Source organism: Gallinula chloropus (genome assembly GCF_964237585.1).
Source record: "Gallinula chloropus genome assembly, chromosome: 6".
Classification (NCBI taxonomy): domain Eukaryota; kingdom Metazoa; phylum Chordata; class Aves; order Gruiformes; family Rallidae; genus Gallinula; species Gallinula chloropus.
The window spans coordinates 21,055,490-21,075,656 of record NC_140091.1 but is presented as its reverse complement, the minus strand read 5'-3'; the positions used below and the strand labels follow the sequence as shown (position 1 = coordinate 21,075,656).

Sequence of the window (20,167 nt, the reverse complement as noted above, 5' to 3'; positions counted from 1 at the left end):
GACAGAAGGGAGAGTAAGGCTCAGAAGAAACTCAGAGCAGACAGGAGATAACAGTGCTGCAAATTTGAAAGGTGCTCTGACCTTAAAAAAAAAAAAAAACCCAAAAAAAAAGAGTCCTACTCTGAAATGGGACAGGATACACAGGGACAAAGGAAAAAGTGTATGTTTCTCCTGGTAAGAAAGGAGAACTAGGTCACAGGAAAAGAAGAAGAGATGTTGACAGAAGGAGGAAGAAAATAACACTACAGAATAAACAAACATCAGTTCCACACTGACTGAATCGCTGACAAAGTTTAACCTAACGCTTGAAGATTCCTATTCCGGGGGATTTGTCAGTGCTAGGGCTGAAACACAAGTATCAAGAGTTGTCTGCTGCAGTAGAACACCTAAACCTACATACCAAATGATGCAGCAGTGCCCTAACACCACTGCAGCACTCTTTCTTCTTGCCCAAGCAGAAGGAATTAAACTACCATCTGAGACCAATTCCACCAAGGCAGACAGAATTCCTGTACCACTGGGATGATGGAGGGCTATAAAAATGAATGTAGCAGTATACAGTTACTCCAGAAATTTTCATTCCCTGGTTATTTGCTGTAACCATCAATGGTTCCTCTGTATGCAGAGTTATCTGCCTTCCCAGTTAGTTATCTGCCTTCCCAGTTCTACCAGTATGCTTTTCCACATGAAGGGGAAGTTTTCGGCTCAGCTTCCAGAACAACTCAAAACCATACACTGCTTTTTGCTGTTTGACTTGGTTCACCAGCTAAACTGCAAAACAAAACAAAAAAAAAAAAGTAGAAAAAGGACAAGAGGATGCAAGGGAAAACAACCCCGACAAGCCCCAAATCAATACTGTTGGTGGATATTAAACAAACTATTTAACAAGCCAAACTGTAATACTGGGCAAACAGGGCATTCACCTGGACACACTGATCACAACAAGGACACTACACACAAAGTGCAGCACAGAAAGCTGGGTAATGGAGGAAAAAAAAACAATGGTGAGGTCTCCTCTCTAATCCACGGGGTTTTGGAAGCATTCACTGTATGTAGGCCAGCAATCTGAGTCGCTCTTACTGCGGAGTTCCTCTTGGGAACAGAAGTGGAAGAAAAACAAAAAACCCAGCAACTAATCCCTAACCTGGCAGGGAAACTAGCTGGCACAAGTAATAAGAGGTAAAAAGCTTTTTTTGCCCCTCCAGATTTTCCTCCTAGCATTGGGGGTGAATCTGTAGATTGAAACATACCACAACAGTCTCTGAAAACTCCTTTTACAACAAGAACTACTGCAGTCAGAAGGTACGTTGTGGGCTTGTCCTCCTACATTAGAACATCGCACTAATTAACTAAAATGAGCTCCCTGCCTTAATAAAGACACAGCAGGAAGAAGTAAACTACTTTAAAACAACAACAAGAAAGCTGACCTGACGGTGGTGCTCTGCATTAAGGATGGGAGAAGAGGGCATGGTGCCTGTGTCAGTTGACTCACGAGCAGGCTGCCAGGGAAACACGTTAATTAATCATCTAATCATCCTCATGCCCAGAGCAGAGAGAAGGGAGAAACAGACCTGACGGGCTCAAAACTGCATCAGCCTAGTTCTGCTAGGCCTCACGTAGGAGATCTGGATGGATGGCAGGGGGTGGGAGGGGGGGGCAAGGTATAGACAAAGCTATTCTAGAGCCAAAAGTTAAGAAGGGTTAGAGAAAAAAAAAAAAGAGAAAAAAAGAGAAAAGAAATAAAAAGAAAGCTTCAAACCTAGTCTTGGTAATTCAGAGGCCAAAGTTCAACTAAGAGCAAAATAAACCCGTGTGAAGACATATGGAAAGTGTGGGCGTGTGCGTTGAAAAATGCCTTTATTTTCATTCAGTGCTTCTACCTCCCAGACATTTGATCACAACAGCTGCGCTCATGCGAAAAAATTCTTAAAACATACCCAATATATATACAGATATAACTATGTATATATGTATATATATATATTTATATATAAATTTTTATTTAAATAAAAAAGAAAGCTCGAATCCCAAGCCAATATGTGTATCAAATCCTTGACCAGCCAGGTCTGTAGGGCATAATCAAATTCAATGTGAAATAGTATATAAACGCGGTGCCTTGACTGGGCAAATTAAATAATTGCTACTCAAACGAGTCTTCTGTTTGGACTCTCCTACTGGTAGGCAATAGTGGGACTGTATCCCCTCCCACCCCCCGTTTTGTTTTATTTAACAGTATGATGAATGCAAAGCTTAGCCCAAGGTTGCTATGACCTCAGCAGGAGTTAAGGTTAAGGAAAAAAAACTAAAAACCAAGAAAATTATTAACTCTTGCTTTACCCAACCAAAGCAATGCAGTAATTTATTACATAACCAGTGCTTTTCCCATTTAGTAGTCTAACCCAGAAAGAAAAAAAAAACCTGAACAGGCCACGAAGGCGCAGAGGGAGCAGGGCGTCAAAATCACTCTCCACAGACTTCTTCATATGCGGGGTCTTGCCCCAGTGCGTGGTGAGTCAAAAAAAAATATGCAGCAAGAGCAGTATCTTTAATTTCTTTAACTTTTAAAGAAACATCTAGAAAGGCTTAGTTTCTCCAACATATGCTTACAAAGCATCTACTCGGAGAAGTAGCAAAATTTGCTTTTCAGTACTTGGACTACTTCTGACAGAACCTCTGCTGCACCTGACGTGGTCATTTTAATGTCACTTTTCCCTTGTGAAAGAGGAACCAAGGAAGGGTTCACTGCAGCAGCTTTTGATTCTCAGGTGTCAAACGCTATTACACTGAGATCTTAAAAAAAAAATTTCTCATCTGTTTTTTAAAGATTGCCATCACTGATGACCACAAATCAAAGATTGGCCTCCTCCAGTACAAAGTCCCAACACTGCAATCAGCAACTGATGCACCACTGAAGAAGGGGGAAAAAAATTAGAGGAAATCATGTTTTTAATAATAATAAAAAAGGAATGAAGAAACAAACAAAGCCAAGAGTTGCTGAGAAGGTGGCATACGTGAGAGACCTGTTTCAAAAGGCAGAGGGGTCAGTAAGTCCCTCTGCACCAAATTAATTGTACAGAGTTTGGGTGAGCTTGTTTTAAAGGCATAATGAGAAGGGGAGAAAGCAAACCACCAAACACTGGATGAAGTAACATGGTTCACCACCTCACAGGCAGTTAATCCTTTCAGCAACTGCATAACCTTACATTCTTTCAACTTCCTATTTCTGGAGATCCCACCTCAGTCAGGGCTGCACACCCTTTGCTGGGTTAGTCTGCAAAAAAAAGCCCCAGCTAAGCAGCTTCAGAAACACTCATGCTGCGGTGGCAGATGGTCTGTTATCCGCTGACCTCTTCAGCCCCAACAGAAAACAAGAGGTCAGCAACCGTCAAGTCCAACAGCGTTGTGCTGGGCGCTTACTTTGATGCCCTCTTCATGACGCATGCCGTGGTGGGACATCCCTGAGGGACTGCACGTGCTGCACTGCAAAGGTTCTGTCACTCGTAGTTCAAACTTAATAGTTGAAGCAGGAAGTCTCACACAAGGTAGGGTTTGGTCCCTAGCCCTGAGTGGAACTGGCTGAAGAACAAAGGTTGCTGCACATCTTTTGAGACCGTGACTCACAGCTGCTCTCCAATCCTCAATTCCTTGTTTCCCCCTTAAACCATACAAGGAAGCAGCCAGGTTTGTTTTAGTTGTTCAGAAATGAAGGTGATACGGAATTATGCACTGGGTATGTAATAATACCAAAATAAAAGAAAAAACCTACTTCATTAAGATCATACAATTAATCAAACAGAGTATATATATAATATCTTTTTTTTAAGCCCTGGGATCCAAGGCGTCCAAAGTTATTAAAATAAAGTTCATTCACAGAACAAAAACAAATTTAATTTGAATCGCTTGCAGATACTGCTAATTTTCATTTTTTTTAATTAAAAAATGCGTTAATGTGAACTATGTGCAGGATTTGTTTCTAGTAGTTGTGTTTGTGCACATTGCCTCTGGACCTGCTGCTCTGCTACTGGGTTTTTCTCCAATCACCCCTGAAAAAAAACATGGAAGCTACCAACAACCCCAGGAGAAGGAACTCTGGGGTCCGCTGGCCTCACTTCAGGGAGCAGACGTGGGTGCAACTCCTGCTCTCTGGGAGTCATGGTTGTCTCCTCCCTCCGGGTCCTCTGACAGGCTGAGAGATGCTGTCTTGTTGGACAGGAGGCCAATGTTCTCTTGTGTCAAGGCTGATCCATTCGGAACATCACTGCTGGAAGTAAACGGAGGAGAAAGCTGAGATTTTTCATTGAAGTAAGATGACTTTCTGTATCTGTTGCTGCAGCATCTCAATGAACACATGTACACAGGTAAATACTGGCCTTTGCTCATGTTTTGAGCTTTTCTTTCAAACTAAAGCAGTAGATAAATACTTCTTTCATGGGGGTTGTTTATCTCCTGATCCTCCCTACCACATCATCTGATCTCGCCTAGATGAATGTCTGGTCTTCCAAACATCGCCGCTGTTCTGTTGTGCTAACTGATACACAGTCTCATTCCACTCATCTACACATCAGCTGAAATGGCCCTTAACTCACTATTAAAGCTCGATTTGTATAATCTTTCCCTGCTCCATCAGAGCCAGGGTATTATTCACATTCTAGAGGGTGACCCTGACGAAGCCGCTCTCCTGTTACAGAAAGAAAGGCTGCACACCCATGTTACCTGAATGTCAGTGCGAGGTCCTCAGCTGGAACCTTGCTTTGCGGTTCTAATTGTCCGTTTTCTGTCTGTTTAGTGGTGCCCAGTTTGTTTTTTATATCCAGTGAAGACTGGCTCTCCTTTAAAAAAAGGAAGGGACAGAAGAAAAATGCTTACATGTTTTATTAAGAGAACTCAAGAGTTCATCCTTGGGGACCAACGATGAAGGCCTGTAAAGTGGAGTTGTACAGAGTAACCCACAAAAGCCATGAGACAAGAAAACAGACTCAGTGAGATTCACTCATCCTCTCAGGACACCATATTTCCCAAAAGGAAGGGATGATTCTTGGAACAACAAGCAAAGACCATAGACTGGAACAGCACACAGACTTCAGAAGGCTAGCCTGTACCCATGGATGGTATTTTCTGTGTGAAAGCAGTTTTTACAAGTCATGGCACAGTGACCTTGGAGACAACTGGTAGTTTTCAATAACTTCAGTGCCATGCTTATTTTCCAATGGCGACAAGCTAACAGGAGAGTATTTTAAAGCAGCTAGAATTCAAACTCTTTGTGAAGAATCAAGAAACTTCTCAGGAGGTTTTGAAGAATAAAGAGGTGAAGAGGGAGATGGATGACTCCAGCTGCAGTCATCCAGCAGAGAGCCTTTTTTGCCAGGGTGAAAGGGCTGCAGCCAGCTAGACAGCTCTCAGCTCCCCCTCTCTGCCTCCCACCCCCACAGCACTCACCATGCTCAGCTCACGGGTTCTCTTCCCAATTTCCCTTTCCACCTGGTGTAGCTCCAAGCTCAGCTGTTCACTTGAGATCATCCCACGCCACTTGGGAGGTGGGGGTGGGGGCTGTGGTTGGCCTGCCAGGGTAGTCGCCTCCCTCTGCAACAGCAGCCTGTTACTAACAGCCTAAATGCATAAAGCCAAGCACATACACAACTGAGCACACAACACACCAAGCACAGAAAGAGCTCTAGGCCATAACTCTCAAGTATTGTGCATTTGCAAAACCAAGGCCTTCTCTCTCCACGTTTAACAAGGTCCCAATCCAAAGCCAGAGGAAGCATAGGCATTTTTTACATGCAAACAAGTCTTTTCATTTTAATCAAGCAGTGTTAAATAGCTTTTACTGTAATAAATTTGCTGGGGTTTCCCCACATACAGCTCCCTACTCAAAGCTAAGATGAAGCACACAAATAAGAACACTTATTCTTTTTTGTGAGCTAGTTGTTGAACAAAAGGTAGGAGCAGATAAGCAGGTCTGCTGCTTTATTTTACAGCAGTAGATTTTAATCAAACCCTGCAGTAGAGCCAGTATTAACAGAAGTCACATATGGTATCTTGAGATGGGGATGTCAAGATATAGGTATCAAGTGACCCAATTAGGAAGGTCAGGATTAGAGAAGGCCAAGTGACTTTAGTCATTCATGAACTGGAAGTTACTAACAGCCAAGTAAAAGAGTAACCATGTCAGCCACTCCGAAAGCCTGCTAATACCTGGTAATCAGTTCCCTAAGTGTGTCCTCTGCATTTAAATACACTATTTGACTGGTCTTCAAGTACAAATGCTCATTTCATTTGAGAAGAAAGCAAAATAACCTTAGTCTTCGTGCTGAATTAAGTGATTGCTACTAACTTGTAACAGTAAAACAAGTATCTTCTTGCAGCTCTGAACACAGTAGATAAACTGAAAGCTGTTACTACTCAGACTAACCGATTAGTTCTGAGCAATTACAATCATAGTAAAATCGAGGCTCCAAACTCAACCATGTGGTATTTAACACCAACACAGTAATAAGGAGAGACAGGCCACAGATTTTGCAACTTTCCAATACTCTTCTATTATGGCAAAGGCAGACATGCAAGATTTAAAACATTTTTCCTCTTGTTCCCAAACAAGACCACAGGAACACAAGTCGTGTTTCAAGTAACTAAGAAATGCATACTACTTGTAACTGCTGCAGCTTAAAAATGGTGAGCCCTTGCAACTAATCTACAATAACCTATGTTCTTAAGTAACTTAGTTTCAGCAGAAACTGCTCTCCATCACAGAGCACTTCCTTCTGGGGAAACATCAGTATGAATAGTTCCTGAAGTACCTAGAAGAGTTTTCTGATAAGTATTTACTAATTTTTCCTCGGAGAGGAAAAACATAACTCCAGCTTTGCTAAAACAGTTCTTTCATTATGCCTTGACATTCCTCCTTTGGTGTCTCTCAAAACACAATGATTTCAGCTCATTAATTTTTACAGATGCAAATTCCTATCTTTCCTCATGTTGCAAGCAGCTACATTTCTAAGCAAGGTGACAGACTTTGAAGCTAAATATCTTTATTTTTGTGACTCTTCTGGCTTGAGCCATTTTAGAAGAAACAGGTACAACACAAAGCCAAAACATGAAACAGATAAAAGTCATGGCTTTCTGTATACACTATCAGGCATCTTCAGCCACAGTCAAGCCACGAGGAACAACTATCTAGACCACACATTTGCCTCCAAGTTGAGATGGAGAGGGGCAGTCAGTGAGAGAGACTGAAAGCAAACATGAATGAGCACTGAGTGCAGATTCAAGTACGGTGCTGATTTGTGCACATGAAGTGCAGGGAGGTTTCTGCTGCTATGCAGAGAGGTTTACGCTTCTACCTGGCACCACAGATGTACTGCTACTGAATAGAGAAAAATCATCAACAGGTGAGAAGCAGCTTTACTAGCTTCATCTCTCTCCACACCACCCCTCACCACTCTTCCAAACGTTGGTACCAACCTCAAGTCCTCGCATTTGTGTCTGCTGGCTAATCTGATGGTCTACTTGCTGCAGCTCCATACGCAGCTGCTGCTCTCGCTCCGCCGAGGGCAACTGTTTCCCATGACCAGACACATCTGACATGGGCAGTCTGTCCCTTTGGGATCAGAAAAGCAAAAAGGAGTTAAAAAAAAAAACCAAAACCACTTTATTTCTTTCTACACCAGCTGAGTAAAGAAAATTTAGATAAAGACCAAGAAAAAAAACACAGCAATCCTACCTGTCACTGAAACGTCCCTGAGAAGGTATATTTTGATGAGGAGAGTACGGAGAGGCTCCCCAGCCACCATGAGTTCCATAGAGATTATAGTCTGCTAGTAAAAAGAAAGCCATGTCACATTACTACAAAACAACCCTAGAAGTAGTTCAGTCAACACAGAGAACTGAGCAGAAGTTAGAGAATAATCAGGAAGGTCAGTTTCCTGAGAGAAAGGTGTCTCCTGCTGAAACACACAGAGAAATACTAGGTGTAACCAGTCCCTCATGCATTAACATGTGACTCCTCCTGCATGTCCAACAACACTGGCTGCAACCTTCAAGACTTCATGAGTTTGTGCAGGATTTCAGACACTCAGCGGAATGGGGACACAAACCCGAACTTCCTGCCACTGTGACAGCAGTTATTTAACACTTAAGTTCCTAAAAGACTCAAAAGTTAACAAAGTACCTCAGAATTACCTGTCAACAGCAGTTTGGAGATTAAGCTATCAGGAAGGCCAGAGTTCTACTCCTGACACCATACAAAAAGTTAGTGCTTGAATTAAGCAAATGAGTTTGTTTCGTTTCCAGCCGTTAACTCAAAAAAAATAAAACAACAAACCCAAACCCTAGAAGAAAGTTTGGGAGAAGATAATCGAGCCTTTTGTTAAGATTATTCAGTATACCTCAAGAAAAAGACCATCTTACTCCAGAAGAGGTACAGCTACACTATACATGTAATTGGAAAATAAATGTGTAGAAGAGAAAGCATTTCTACATTTTATTTTATTTGCCATCAGTGCATTAAGCTTGCTGCAGCAGCTACTGTGATGGTTTTGCACTATATATTTCAGAAAGCAGCAAGTTTCTGGATCCTACTAGATTCATAAGAAGCCTCATCTCAGAGGGACCAGCAGAACTAAGTAGGTCTTTCCGAAGAGCAAGTGTCCTGGTTTCAGTCAGGATGGAGTTAACCTCTTTTGTAGCAGCAGATGGAATGCTGTGTTTGAGAGTTAAAATGAAAGCAGTGCTGATAACACCCTGATGTTGATAGTCGTGGTCAGACAGTCAAGGACTTTCTCAGTTCTTCACATTTCTCTATTAACGAGAAAGGAGGGGCGAAGCCAAGGCAGGTGACCCAAACTGGCCAAAGAGTGTATTCCATGCCAATTACGTCCTGCTCAGTATAAAGGGGGGCTGGTGGGAGGAGGACCAAGCGGCTCCAGGACGCATGGTTTTGGGGGACGGTCAGGTTCTGGGAGGGCTCTGGGTGGCATGGCCTGAGTTGTGAGGTTTGGTGAGAAACTGCATTGTGTATCAACAGCTTCATATATTTTTTTGCTCTGAAGTCCTGTTAGCATTGTTATATTTTATCTTTCTCCTATTTTCGTCAACTATCCTTATCCCAACCCACAGGCTTTTGGTTTCTTGGTTTGGGGGTTGTTATTTGCCCCTTCCTTCGCCTCACCCCCACCCCCCTACCCCACCCCCCCACCCCCTTCCCCTGCTATTTTCCTTTAAAGAGCAGGCAGCTGCGTGGATCTCGGCTCTCAGCTGGGGTAAAACCACGACAGCAAGTCACCAACACATGCACTACATGCACACAAAGCTGCAACAGGAAGTAGTAGCAGCATTTTATTCCAGTGTAACCCTACCCAGTGTTATTTTTAGTGACACAGAAACACAGCTGACGTGTATGTTACGACAAGAAACAAGTTTACAGAGGCTGGGTCCAACTTGCACTACGCAGGAGCGCTAGAGAAAATAGCAACAGCCAGGAAAGTCCAAGAGCATGCATGTACCTGAAATGATGGATTTGGTGGTAGCTCCCTGAACCGCCATGGCCTGCATGGGACCAGAATTCTGGTACATCGCTTTGGAAGTACGAGAGATAGCCCCAAATCTTGACACAGTTGGTCGATCTCCAAATGGAATGAGGTCATCATCACCAGTCTCCGCTGCTCTTCTCTGCATGTCTAATCGCTGGTCACGCATGGCTTTGCTATCTACGTTCTTTACAAGACAGGGAAAAGGCAGTCAAAAACTTAGACATGGAGAAGACCATGTTCCTATTACAAGTGGGTATCAGTATCATCTTTTTTTCTCTATTCCCTTCATCCTTCAACTAATCCTCTGACTTTTCATTTTCAGTTTGTAACTCTGCTGTTAGAGAGTTATCTCTCTAATGGTCTAAATTAAGATGACCGTTACTACCACGCCTGTGAAACTTTTGCATGATTAACTACAAATACATCTAAGGGAAGGGAGCAGCAGCAAAAGGAAAGACAGAGAAAGTCTAATGGGACAGAAGGGGAAAAAACCCAGCCTTCCAGAGTAATAAAAATCAGGGGAAATCAGTGGGCAGCTCTGAGGAATACACACTCCTCCCAGAGTCCAAGAGAAATTTCTCAGAGGCCTGGTGTGAAGAACCACACCACCTAACAGGCTGCAGATGACTCAAAATGGGAATTACTCAGTACAGTTCTTACTTGACCATGTCCAGCACATGCTTTCCAGCACATCTGTCATTAAACAGCAGTACTGCTTGGAATACGCAGGTTTCTAACCCACCTTCAAACTCGAATACCTTAATGGGGCAGCAAACAAACAGACATAACCACTTCTCTCTACTCAGAGAGCTTTGCCATGCAGTCACAAAGCAAAATATGTGCAAAGAAGACAATCTTGATCTAGCAGGTTAAGTCAATTTGCCATAACTTGCTTCAAAGAAGAAACAACAGTGTATCATAAAGATTTTTAACAAAGTTTTCCTGAGATAAAATTAGGTCCGTTATGGGAAAAGTCACCCAGACTAAGTAATCTAAAAACACAGGGCAGTGGGTTGTTTCCATGACTACAAAAAAATATTTTTAAAAGCTTCCTGAACATAAGACACAAAAAGAACAAAAAATCATGCTCCCCCTCCCCAGATAACCACCACATCCAGATCAACACAAAACAGTTACAGAAATAAACAAACCTGATTTAAAAGAAATAATGGGAAGTGTGCTTAGTTAAATGGGACAGCTACCTGTTGCCTGTCAGAAAATAGAACATCGTAAGATCTGCCAAAAATTGAGTTCAGGCTTTGCTAAATGAAGTAACACTGTTATGCAGTGCTGTGTACAGCAAAAACAAGGCAAGTGAGGCTACTGCCCAGAGAGGACTGGTTGAAGGCTAAACACTTCTGCAGGGTCCAAAATGATAGTAAACCTCTGTAAGCTGTCAGTGAGGGTAAGTGCTGCTAGAAACAGGCAGGGTAATGTAACTAAGGTGGGAATAAAAGGGGTCTAAACAGCACTCACAACTGGGTTGAAAGCAAAACTCAAGAATATAACAAATTGAAACTGGAAGAGGCATTAGACAGCATCTACTGGTTGCCCAGGGAGGTGGTGTAAGCCCTGTCCCTGGAGGTGTTCATGGCTAGGTTGGATGGGGCTTTGGGCAGCCTGGTCTAGTGAGGGTGTCCCTGCCCATGGCAGAGGGTCAGAACTAGATGGGCTTTGAGGTCTCTTCCAACCCAAAGCCTTCTCTGATTCTATACTCTGGAATTCTGTAATACCAATTTGAATTTATTTTCATTTACTGAGTAGGGGGAAAGAACATAGTAAAATTGCGATAGCTTCTGCATCAAATCCAGCATTGTGCGCTTAGATTATCCTGTTCTCATCCTTGAAAAAAGAAATCTCTCCCAAACAACAAAAAAGGGAAGAATTAATTCACTTGCAATCTGCAGTGAAAGTCTCCTGAGAATTTTTTGCTGTAAGGAAAGAGGAGCAGCAGAGATCTTATCTGCTTATCTGAAAATTAGCTCTGGGGCAGAAGAACATTTTGTTTAGCGATGAAAAAGGAGGCTGCTTCTCCAGAACTCTATTACTTCCCTTAATTGAGCTCCAGCTTGTTTACACAGCTTTCCTAGCACAGCAGAGATGAAAGACGAGAGCTGTTTCTTGGTTCCTGAAAGCTGCCACTTGGACAGCAAAAAGCCAATTCCAAGTAATCTCGGTACTTCCCCAGGTGAAACTATATGACAGTTTCATGGAAAGCAAAAGGACATGTAAGAAACCCAAAGCTGCAGATGAGATGCCTTCTCCTGCATTAAGGAATAGTCCTAGGAGTGCCCTATGTAATTTCCCAGCTCTATCAGCGTACACTTTCCAAAGTGCTAAACCTCAAGCAGTAACTCCCAAACCAAAGGTGTGAAGACTGAAAGACTTTCCTGGCCTGAAACCTCCCTGTGCTCTGCTTTTTCTGGGAGAAAGACACCTTTTCGCTCCCCTTTCACACAGTGCTTTCAAAGTCCTACAGGAAAGCAATTCCGTGAACAGAAACCAGACACATCTGAATTTAGTGAGGCAGAAGGTAAACAGGGAAACCTGCCTGTGGGCTAAGAGAAGCTCAAGAGAGAAACCCTATGATTTAATTAAGCTGCTGCAGCAGGTTAGCACCTGTCTACAGAAGAGTAAGTTCTGGATAGAAACTTCTTTCTAGGTAAGGAAAAGCCACTACAACAGCACCAACACATACACAGAGGACACTCGTGCAGATGGGAGGTGGAGAAAAACAGACCCATCTCTAAAATAGTTCCAGAGACTAAACAAGTTCTGTCTCTTGAAGACTTGAATGTCTTCCTACTTCCAGGATACTTCTTGCTGTTGAGTGATACTGACATGTTCAGAAGAAACAGAATAGTGGTGCTATTTCAGAACCCTGTTTCTCCTCTCCTATGTTCAGGACTCCCAGTGGCAACACCCTAGCAGCCCCCACCTCCTTGCAAAACTGACGTAGCAATGATGTAGCAGCACAGACCAACATCACAGCCAGACACCCATGGCTTCCATGGATTGAATAAGCATGGCATAAAATTAGAAACTGCCCTCAAGAACCACTGGCCTCGTATTAGGTTATGCCTGTGCTCCTCAAAAGCTTCATGCAAGTTTTGGGTATTCTTGGGGCTACAAATCAAGCAAAAGCTAATAGCATCATGAACAGCAGTCACATAATCACCTTAAAAGGGTTAACAGCACAAAGTTACAGCATCTCCCCTCCAACCGAAAGAATTACAGGGAGCAACAGATGGACACGTTTAATAAGCTGCCAGTACAGAGTCATTTTTGGATTTCAGTAGGTGTAAAGAACCATGGTAAAACTGAGAGCAAAGTGGCAAGCCTGCATCTACATCCAGAATTTTACAGACACAGAACTGTTCATACCTTTGTGCACAGAGCACCCTGCTCATCTGCACATGCTTTAACCACAGCAGTGAAAGAGAAAAACAAGCATGGCCACCACCCTGGAAAGCCAACAAAAGAGTCCCTCCCAACCCAGAGAAGCATCCACCTTTCTTCCAAGTTCCCCATATCCCTACATACTGCCATCTCCACGCTCCTTGCTGCCACAACATCTTTGGGTTTTGCATCTTTGGTTCCAATGTAGGAGCCGATGGTGTCACAGGACCAGGGAGAGTACTGGCTGTAGTCATTTCCTTTGTATTTCCCAGCTACCTTCAGGTCTTCATCCAAGTACTGTACGAAAACAAAAACCTGGTTCTGTAAGTGAAGGGAAGGAGAAGCTTCACAGCCACCGCTGCTCAGGTTCCACAGCAGCGAACTTGAGGAAAAGCACCACCAGGATTATTTTTTATCAGATACATCATCATTTGGAATTGGGCCACGGCAAACATGGAACGTGTGAATTTCTGATCACCTGGCTGCACTCCCAGTGCTGACTGTTCACTTGGCCAGTAGGAAAGGGCTATTTTGACCTTGGTTAAAAAAATAGACTTCTATCAAGCTGTTACTTAATTCTAAACATGTCAGGAGCAAATGAAGCAAAGTCCAGTAATTGTGAAGACCAACTATTTTAATTAGTAACAGCTCAACATTCATTCTCTTGTTTGCACCAAAAGCCAACAGCTTGGGATCAGTGGCAGATCAGAGAATCAACCGCCATCAGAGAAACGAGAGTGTACTAGAAGGGCTTCCCACCTGAAGCACAAAACCAGCCCCCGACAACACACACCAACACCATACTGTTCTAATCTGCTTGTCTTCACTTATCAGCACACACAAATCCCAAAGTATTTTGCAAACATGCTAGTAAACTGTATTTGTAGTCAAAACATGCTTACCTCCTCTGAATGAAAAGGATGAGGCAAGGTTGGTGATGGTGCAAAAGGAGGTGGAGAAATCACCTTCCTCTCTTCTAGCTGGGCCATGATCTCTTTTCTTCGTCGGTGAAGTTCATCCAGGCTGGGATGCGGCTGAAATGAAGACAGACATACGTTACAAAGCTTCTGAAGCATTAATGCACAAACAAAACCTGACAACCATATACTGGAAGAAAAAGGAGAATACAGTGAATAGACAGTATCATTACAATAATGAGTGAAGATCACTTTGTTAAAATCTATCTGTTAACTTTCACGTTTAACATAGGACACATGCGGTCCCACACCTTGCCAGACTGTTAGTTCAAGACATCCCAAGTGTTTAAAGGCAGGGGATGTTATTTGCCTAAAACTGATTAGATCCTCAGCTAACCCACTGTCTCTAACTTTAAAACTACTCATCTTTTCACTCACAGGTAGCTCATTATGACTCTGTGTTCCAGCTTGGCAGTTTCCACTGGAACATGTTCCAGCACAGCAAGTCTCCATTTCAGTCATACAGGAGAAAGTGTCAGAACTCTACAAATCATAACCTAGTCACAATTAGTTTGCATTATTAATTCTGCAATAGAATTCAACATCCCACAAACGTGTCAGAATCACTAAGTCTATAAGCTGTGTTTAAAATGCTTCCTTGACTCAGCAATATGATTCAGAGCCTTTACTCTGACACTTAGGCAGGTCCAACTATCCTCCAGACTGGATTCCAGTTGGTGATTTACCAAAACAAGTTTGCACACTTCTACTAGGGAGGCTGTCCCATTAGCTTTCTCGAAGTAGAGGCAATTTGGAAGAGCAGTTTTTCATTCCTCTATCAAGCAGAGTCTGTTTGCATAGTTATTTATTCAGGCAGAGAGATAGGGAGACACAGAACACACACACCATATTTAATCTCCACTAGAAACCATACCTCTCTCCAGCCTAAATCTTTGTTGGAGAGGTCAGGGCCATCCAAGATTTCCAAAATTACAGTGCTTTTCTCCTTCAGGCACTAAATGTCAGCCCACTCTTACATATTAACATCAATACAAATGCAGAGTTGACTTGTAACTAAGCTGCCTTCCATGTTTTTATCAGCTTTGTCGAATGTACTCCCCTCTTCAAGTTCAAACTTCTAATTCATCACAAAACTCATCACCTAGTGGCAAAATATTCAGCTTCAACTAGTTTGTATTCTCTCTCTCTCTCTCTCAAACACTGACAAAACCACAATATAAACCCCATACCCTGTGGCACGAAGGTCTGATCTGACTGAGATGTGGTGCCACTGGGCAATATCCCTCTGTCTGTTGGTATCTGTCGCCGGATTCGGGTACGTAGGAAGGTACAGCCGCTTGTGGAATTTCAATGGGTACAGGGCTGCCTCGGACGATCTCCTCTCGCTGATATGGCTGGACAGGGGGATACCCACGGCGGCTGTCGTAGTGCGGCGGGTATATGGGTTGTCCCATAGGAGGGTACTGCTGCGGCTGCGTGTACTGCGGGCTCACCACACGATCCTGAAGGTAGGGTGGGTAATGGTCTAAATATGGCGGACCAGGTTCAGGAGCTGATGGAGGAGGTCGGACAAAGCGAGACATGGACTGAGTCGGATAGTAAACTCCTTCAATAAGGCAAGAGGGAAAAAATAAAACACAAGATGAAGTGATTATCACAACTGTTCACAAAACCAAGTTGTTTCAAATACTCCAGTCTACAAGTATCACGAGGAGAATGGTATAAATTCATACACATTGGTTGCTTGCCCACACTACTTGATGTTTCCATTAAAAAAAAACCTAGAAAAAGCAGTTGATCAAGTGACACTGTCTGATCACCTACGTAAGACACCAACAAGGTGTAAAGATTACAGTAGCTGGAGAACAAGCAATGAGACTGAAACCACCCCAGGTGCACAGAAGTCCTGTTAACATACCAAACATTCACTAGAAAGCCTCTGCAGATTGATATGAATACTTTTACCTACACAAGAGCTAAAAAGTAAACTGAAGATTAGCAGGTACATATTTATCCATGCAACTAAACTCAAATTGTCCCAACATACCAGAGCCTGTGTAAAGAAACTTGGGTTAATTAGAATCTGAAGTTATTTAAAGATTTGTTCTACCTCTTGAACAGTAGAAGGAAATTTAAGTACTGCGAATCACCAAAGACTTCAAGTGTGATGTTAGATTTTCGTGTTTTATCTGGGATCTCTTGGTAACTTAAAAATATGCATGAATATGACATGCACATCATTGTGTTTTCTGGGCAACACAGATCTTCATTTGTGCATGATAATGAACGGTAAACTTTGTTTTTTCTTCGAAATGCCCTGCAGCTTTCCCAAAAATGCTGTCCCTCCACTACTTCCTAGGGCTTTTTCTTATTCTTCCCACTGCTTTCACTTTCCTTATTTTTTGTCCAGATTTACTTGGCTTTACATGATTTCTCTCTCCAGTCCTACCTTGTCTAAGAATCATTCCCTGTCTTTATGAACAGCCACACCTTCTCTTTTTAATCCCCGGCAATATTATCTTTCTCCACTTGGTCTCTTCATGCTTACAGCTTTTCCTCTTACTTCCTTTCTTATGCTGTTCTCTTTTTTTGTACCCAGCCCTTCTCATAATGTCACTTGTCTCCACCTATCAGTTGCACGTGCAGGCACTTCCGAAACCCTTGGTCACTTTTCATTAAGGATGTCAGTGCTTTCACCCCTCCAGCATAAACCCCTCTGCCAGTTCAGCCTTGTTTCCATTTTCTCCCACTCGAATTGAACTACAGTTTACCATATTAGATCTCTGATCTAGCCCAGTGGGGAAGACTGAAGAGAGAAAGATTTGCTACACTGGATGGATACAAATCTCTGCTGTTGCTTGCATTAGGCCTCAGTAGAGTCTGAGGAAGCCTGCCAATCTCCATTTTGTTATGCTGTCACCACATTAGTGCCTACAGTCCATGCCACATGCAAGAGAGCTCCAGCGTACAGACTTAAGTAAACACCAGAGTGGGAAGATGAGAGCTAGAGAGCTTGGTCTCAAACTTACCTTGCTGGTAGGGTGCTGCCTCAAATGGTGGGGCAGCTCCTCTAGGATCTTGATAAAACATATCTGCTTGCTGAGTACTGTACAGCTGAGACCCTCGTGGTACCATCTGCAACTGCTTGGTGACAGACACTGAAGGCAGATCTGCTGGAGCCCGAGCGGGCACAGAGTGAGGATTCACTGGTAAGGCAGAAATAGAGTTCTTGGGGACAGACTCCATCCTGAAAAATACAAAGACAGCACTGCTCATCAAGGCCTGACATAGCACACAGTACTTTACAACGCTGCCCTTGGCCTATATTCCATCTTCTGAAGGTTTACATCACCTCCAATTAAAATAGAAGCAAACAGGGAACTAAAACAGTTTAGAGTTTAAGCTTTAGTTTTTTACTCTAGTCTTTAGTCCCTTCTAAAAACCAAAACCCAACAACCTAACCCCAAAATGCTCCCCTCACCCCCGTTCTGTTTCTTTCCTAGAGAACAGCTTTACTTTGTTTCTACCACATACGGACACACATGACACTGAAAAACAATCAGGAAGACCCGTACAAGTCAGGGGGGGATCCAGGGGCACTGCTACTCAGATGATCCATCTTCCCTGCCTTCAGACCAGTTTCGTACACGGAGTCAGTCCCTCGGGAAATGAGTTGCGTCACCGTGCTGCCTGTTGACACAATTCCATTCGGCAGAGCAGAGGTTTTCCTATTGGGCAAGTCCACTACCACTTCCTCCGAGAGGATAGCTCCTGAAGGCAGGCCCACCTCGTTCAGCTGGCCCAGGGAGGCACTCAGGGGTCTTCTAGGAACCAGACGTTTGTTCATTTTACGGAATCTTCAGAAAGAGAAACCACACATCAACAATTGAAGCAAAAAACTAAAACGACCTGGACTTTCATTATTTTTTCAGCCACAAATGCTTCTGAAAGCTCCAAGTTTTAATTCACATTTCCTAAGGGAAAAGTTTGTTAGACAACTTCACTACTAAACATTTTCATTCAGAAGAACAAGGATGGATTTTAATGGCAGGTAAACAAATTTACAGCAAAACTTCACACAGCAAGTTTAAAATCTTATTTCCTGTACATACATGCATTTCAACTGTACAGAAGAAAACCAAACATCCCATAAAAAGCTACCTGTAGTTACAGAAGCTTCAGAGTAAGAGTCAGAGAAGAACCCAGCAGCAGAAAATTAAGTGACAAATGACAGGTTTCCTTTTGCCCAACAATTAGCCAAGTTCAGCCTTTATTGTTCTGCGTCACCTTTTAAAGCACAGTTTGTCCTTCTATGACCAGTACATAGCTCCTAAATATCGTTTATCATTTGGTAAATTAAGCGACTGCAGAGATGAAAACTCCACAAACACACTGTAATCCAAAAAATTCCAACTGCTTCTGCTAAGTCTGAACAAACACAAGGCTTTTAACTGACATTCCACAAAAATCAGCAGACTGATGGTACTGGGCCCAGTAAGCAAACAGCAGCAATGCAGCGAAGCGTTTCTTGTTGTGGAGATTTATTGTGGTTGTTTTGTCTTTTAGAGGTACAGCACCAGACAAAGTATAACACTGCTATACAGACCAGAAGTGTTTGCCTGTAACAGTTTGTCAAAGATCTTCCAGCCACCTTCCTACCTACCTCTCCATCAACACCTCAATTCCCTGGCAGGATCAGTCTTTACCCACATAATCAAACTATAAATTCAAGATACATAGCATTGACAGCAGACATAATTCAGAATGCATTGAAAGGGAGTAACCAAGCCAGGCTATCACCACAGAAGCACTTGAGTAGACTACAGCTCTCTAAACACATGCTGCTCAGAAAACGTCCTGGCATCTCACATCATCCATGCAAGTCAGATGGAGGCAAGAAGTGAGCTCCTCAGGCTACACTTATGGCTTCATTCTGGCATCCCACTCAGTATCCAAATCAGTTTCTCCCTGCTAAGCAGCACCAGGAGGGTGGGAAACCACTGCCATGTTCTCCCTGCTGATAGCTTCTGGAGATCTGCAACCTCTCAGGTCTCCTGGCAGTGCAAGGTGTGAGGGCTTCAGACTCTCTGAAGACTTGCAAAGAACTTCTTCCAAGATGTGGACTGGCCTTCCCTGCCCCTTCATCTAGAACACAACACTACACTTAAGAGACAGCTGCACCTGTATAGATACCTAATCAAAGGTGACTGAAAGTGTTTCTAGAGCATCTCTCTCCATGAGAAAATACTTCATAATACAAGTTGCACAGTGCTGCCCTCTGGATTTTGCTGAATACTTCCCATGTGTGCAGGACACAAAAATAATCTAAAGAAGTTTAGTACTTGCCTATGCAAGCTGGGTCTTTGTCCCTTGTCAAGCACAGAATTAGCTGCTATTTTATAATTCATCTAAGGCATTACCAATGCCTTCCCCATAACCTCCCTGCTAACTTAAAGTTACAGATACACAGGAGTGACACGGCAGCAGCGACACATATTGTTCACACTGACCATGTTTAGAAGAGGAACACCAATGCACTACCTACTCACAGGAATTAAAGCAAAGATAAAAGGTACAAGGAAGAACTGGAACTCACAAGTTCCCCAGCCACCTACAGAACCTGCTGCAACCTGAAACAGAACGAGCATTCACACCACTCAGCTTTATTACCAAGGCATACAAACCAGGCTGGATAGAACAAGCCTCTTGCACCTGCGGAGCTGACGCAGCGCTTCGTGACGCATATGAGCGGCTCTGCAGGCCACCACCTTTGTAACCATCCAAACCAGCACTACCCATCTCCATTCTCTCAACAACATGGCAAAAGGGGAAAAACCCCAACTGTTTCTGCAGAACACAGGTATCAAAGTCCTAGTCTGATCATTTGAATAACCGCCTGTGTCATTCAAACACCACAGGCTTTGCTTTTCCCCCCACCCCCCCTTTTCTTTCTGTTTTGCCCTCATGCTGGATGCTCACAATACAGCCAATCGTCTGTTTTATTCATGCTTCAAGTTTTAGATTAAGGAGGGCAGAAAAACACCCAAGCAACACAACAGACTGCAGGCCATTTCCAAATCGTTGGCATTTCCTTCTGATTAAAAGAGCACTTTTTCTCTGACAGACATGAGCAGCCCTGAGGATGACAACTTCGGAGTGTTGGGGGAGGAGAAGCAACAAGTACTCACAGCACAAAGCCAAGCATATCCTGGGCTACATCCCCAGCAGCAGGACCAGCAGGTCAGAGAGGTGATTTGGCCCCTCTGCTCCGCTCTGGGGAGACCCCTCTGCAGTGCTGCATCC

The 20,167-nt window shown here is 43.2% G+C and overlaps 1 protein-coding gene across 4 annotated transcripts in view; it reads right to left on the bottom strand.

The window, feature by feature from the left end:
- Positions 1-3,979: 3,979 nt before the first annotated feature.
- RC3H1 (ring finger and CCCH-type domains 1) overlaps positions 3,980-20,167 on the bottom strand; it is a 33,339-nt gene continuing 17,151 nt past the window's right edge. The window contains exons 9-19 of one of the 4 annotated variants that reach the window (XM_084266560.1): positions 17,440-17,721; positions 16,894-17,111; positions 15,094-15,470; positions 13,829-13,993; positions 13,071-13,223; positions 9,501-9,711; positions 7,721-7,814; positions 7,462-7,597; positions 5,437-5,607; positions 4,714-4,829; positions 3,980-4,261 (exon numbers count right to left, since the gene is read on the bottom strand). In XM_084266560.1, coding sequence (XP_084122686.1) covers positions 4,111-4,261; positions 4,714-4,829; positions 5,437-5,607; positions 7,462-7,597; positions 7,721-7,814; positions 9,501-9,711; positions 13,071-13,223; positions 13,829-13,993; positions 15,094-15,470; positions 16,894-17,111; positions 17,440-17,721 — 2,074 coding nt within the window. In that variant the 3' untranslated portion in view covers positions 3,980-4,110. The remainder of the gene's footprint in view (positions 4,262-4,713; positions 4,830-5,436; positions 5,608-7,461; positions 7,598-7,720; positions 7,815-9,500; positions 9,712-13,070; positions 13,224-13,828; positions 13,994-15,093; positions 15,471-16,893; positions 17,112-17,439; positions 17,722-20,167) is intronic. The other 3 variants (XM_084266561.1, XM_084266562.1, XM_084266563.1) reach the window with 3 other exon arrangements.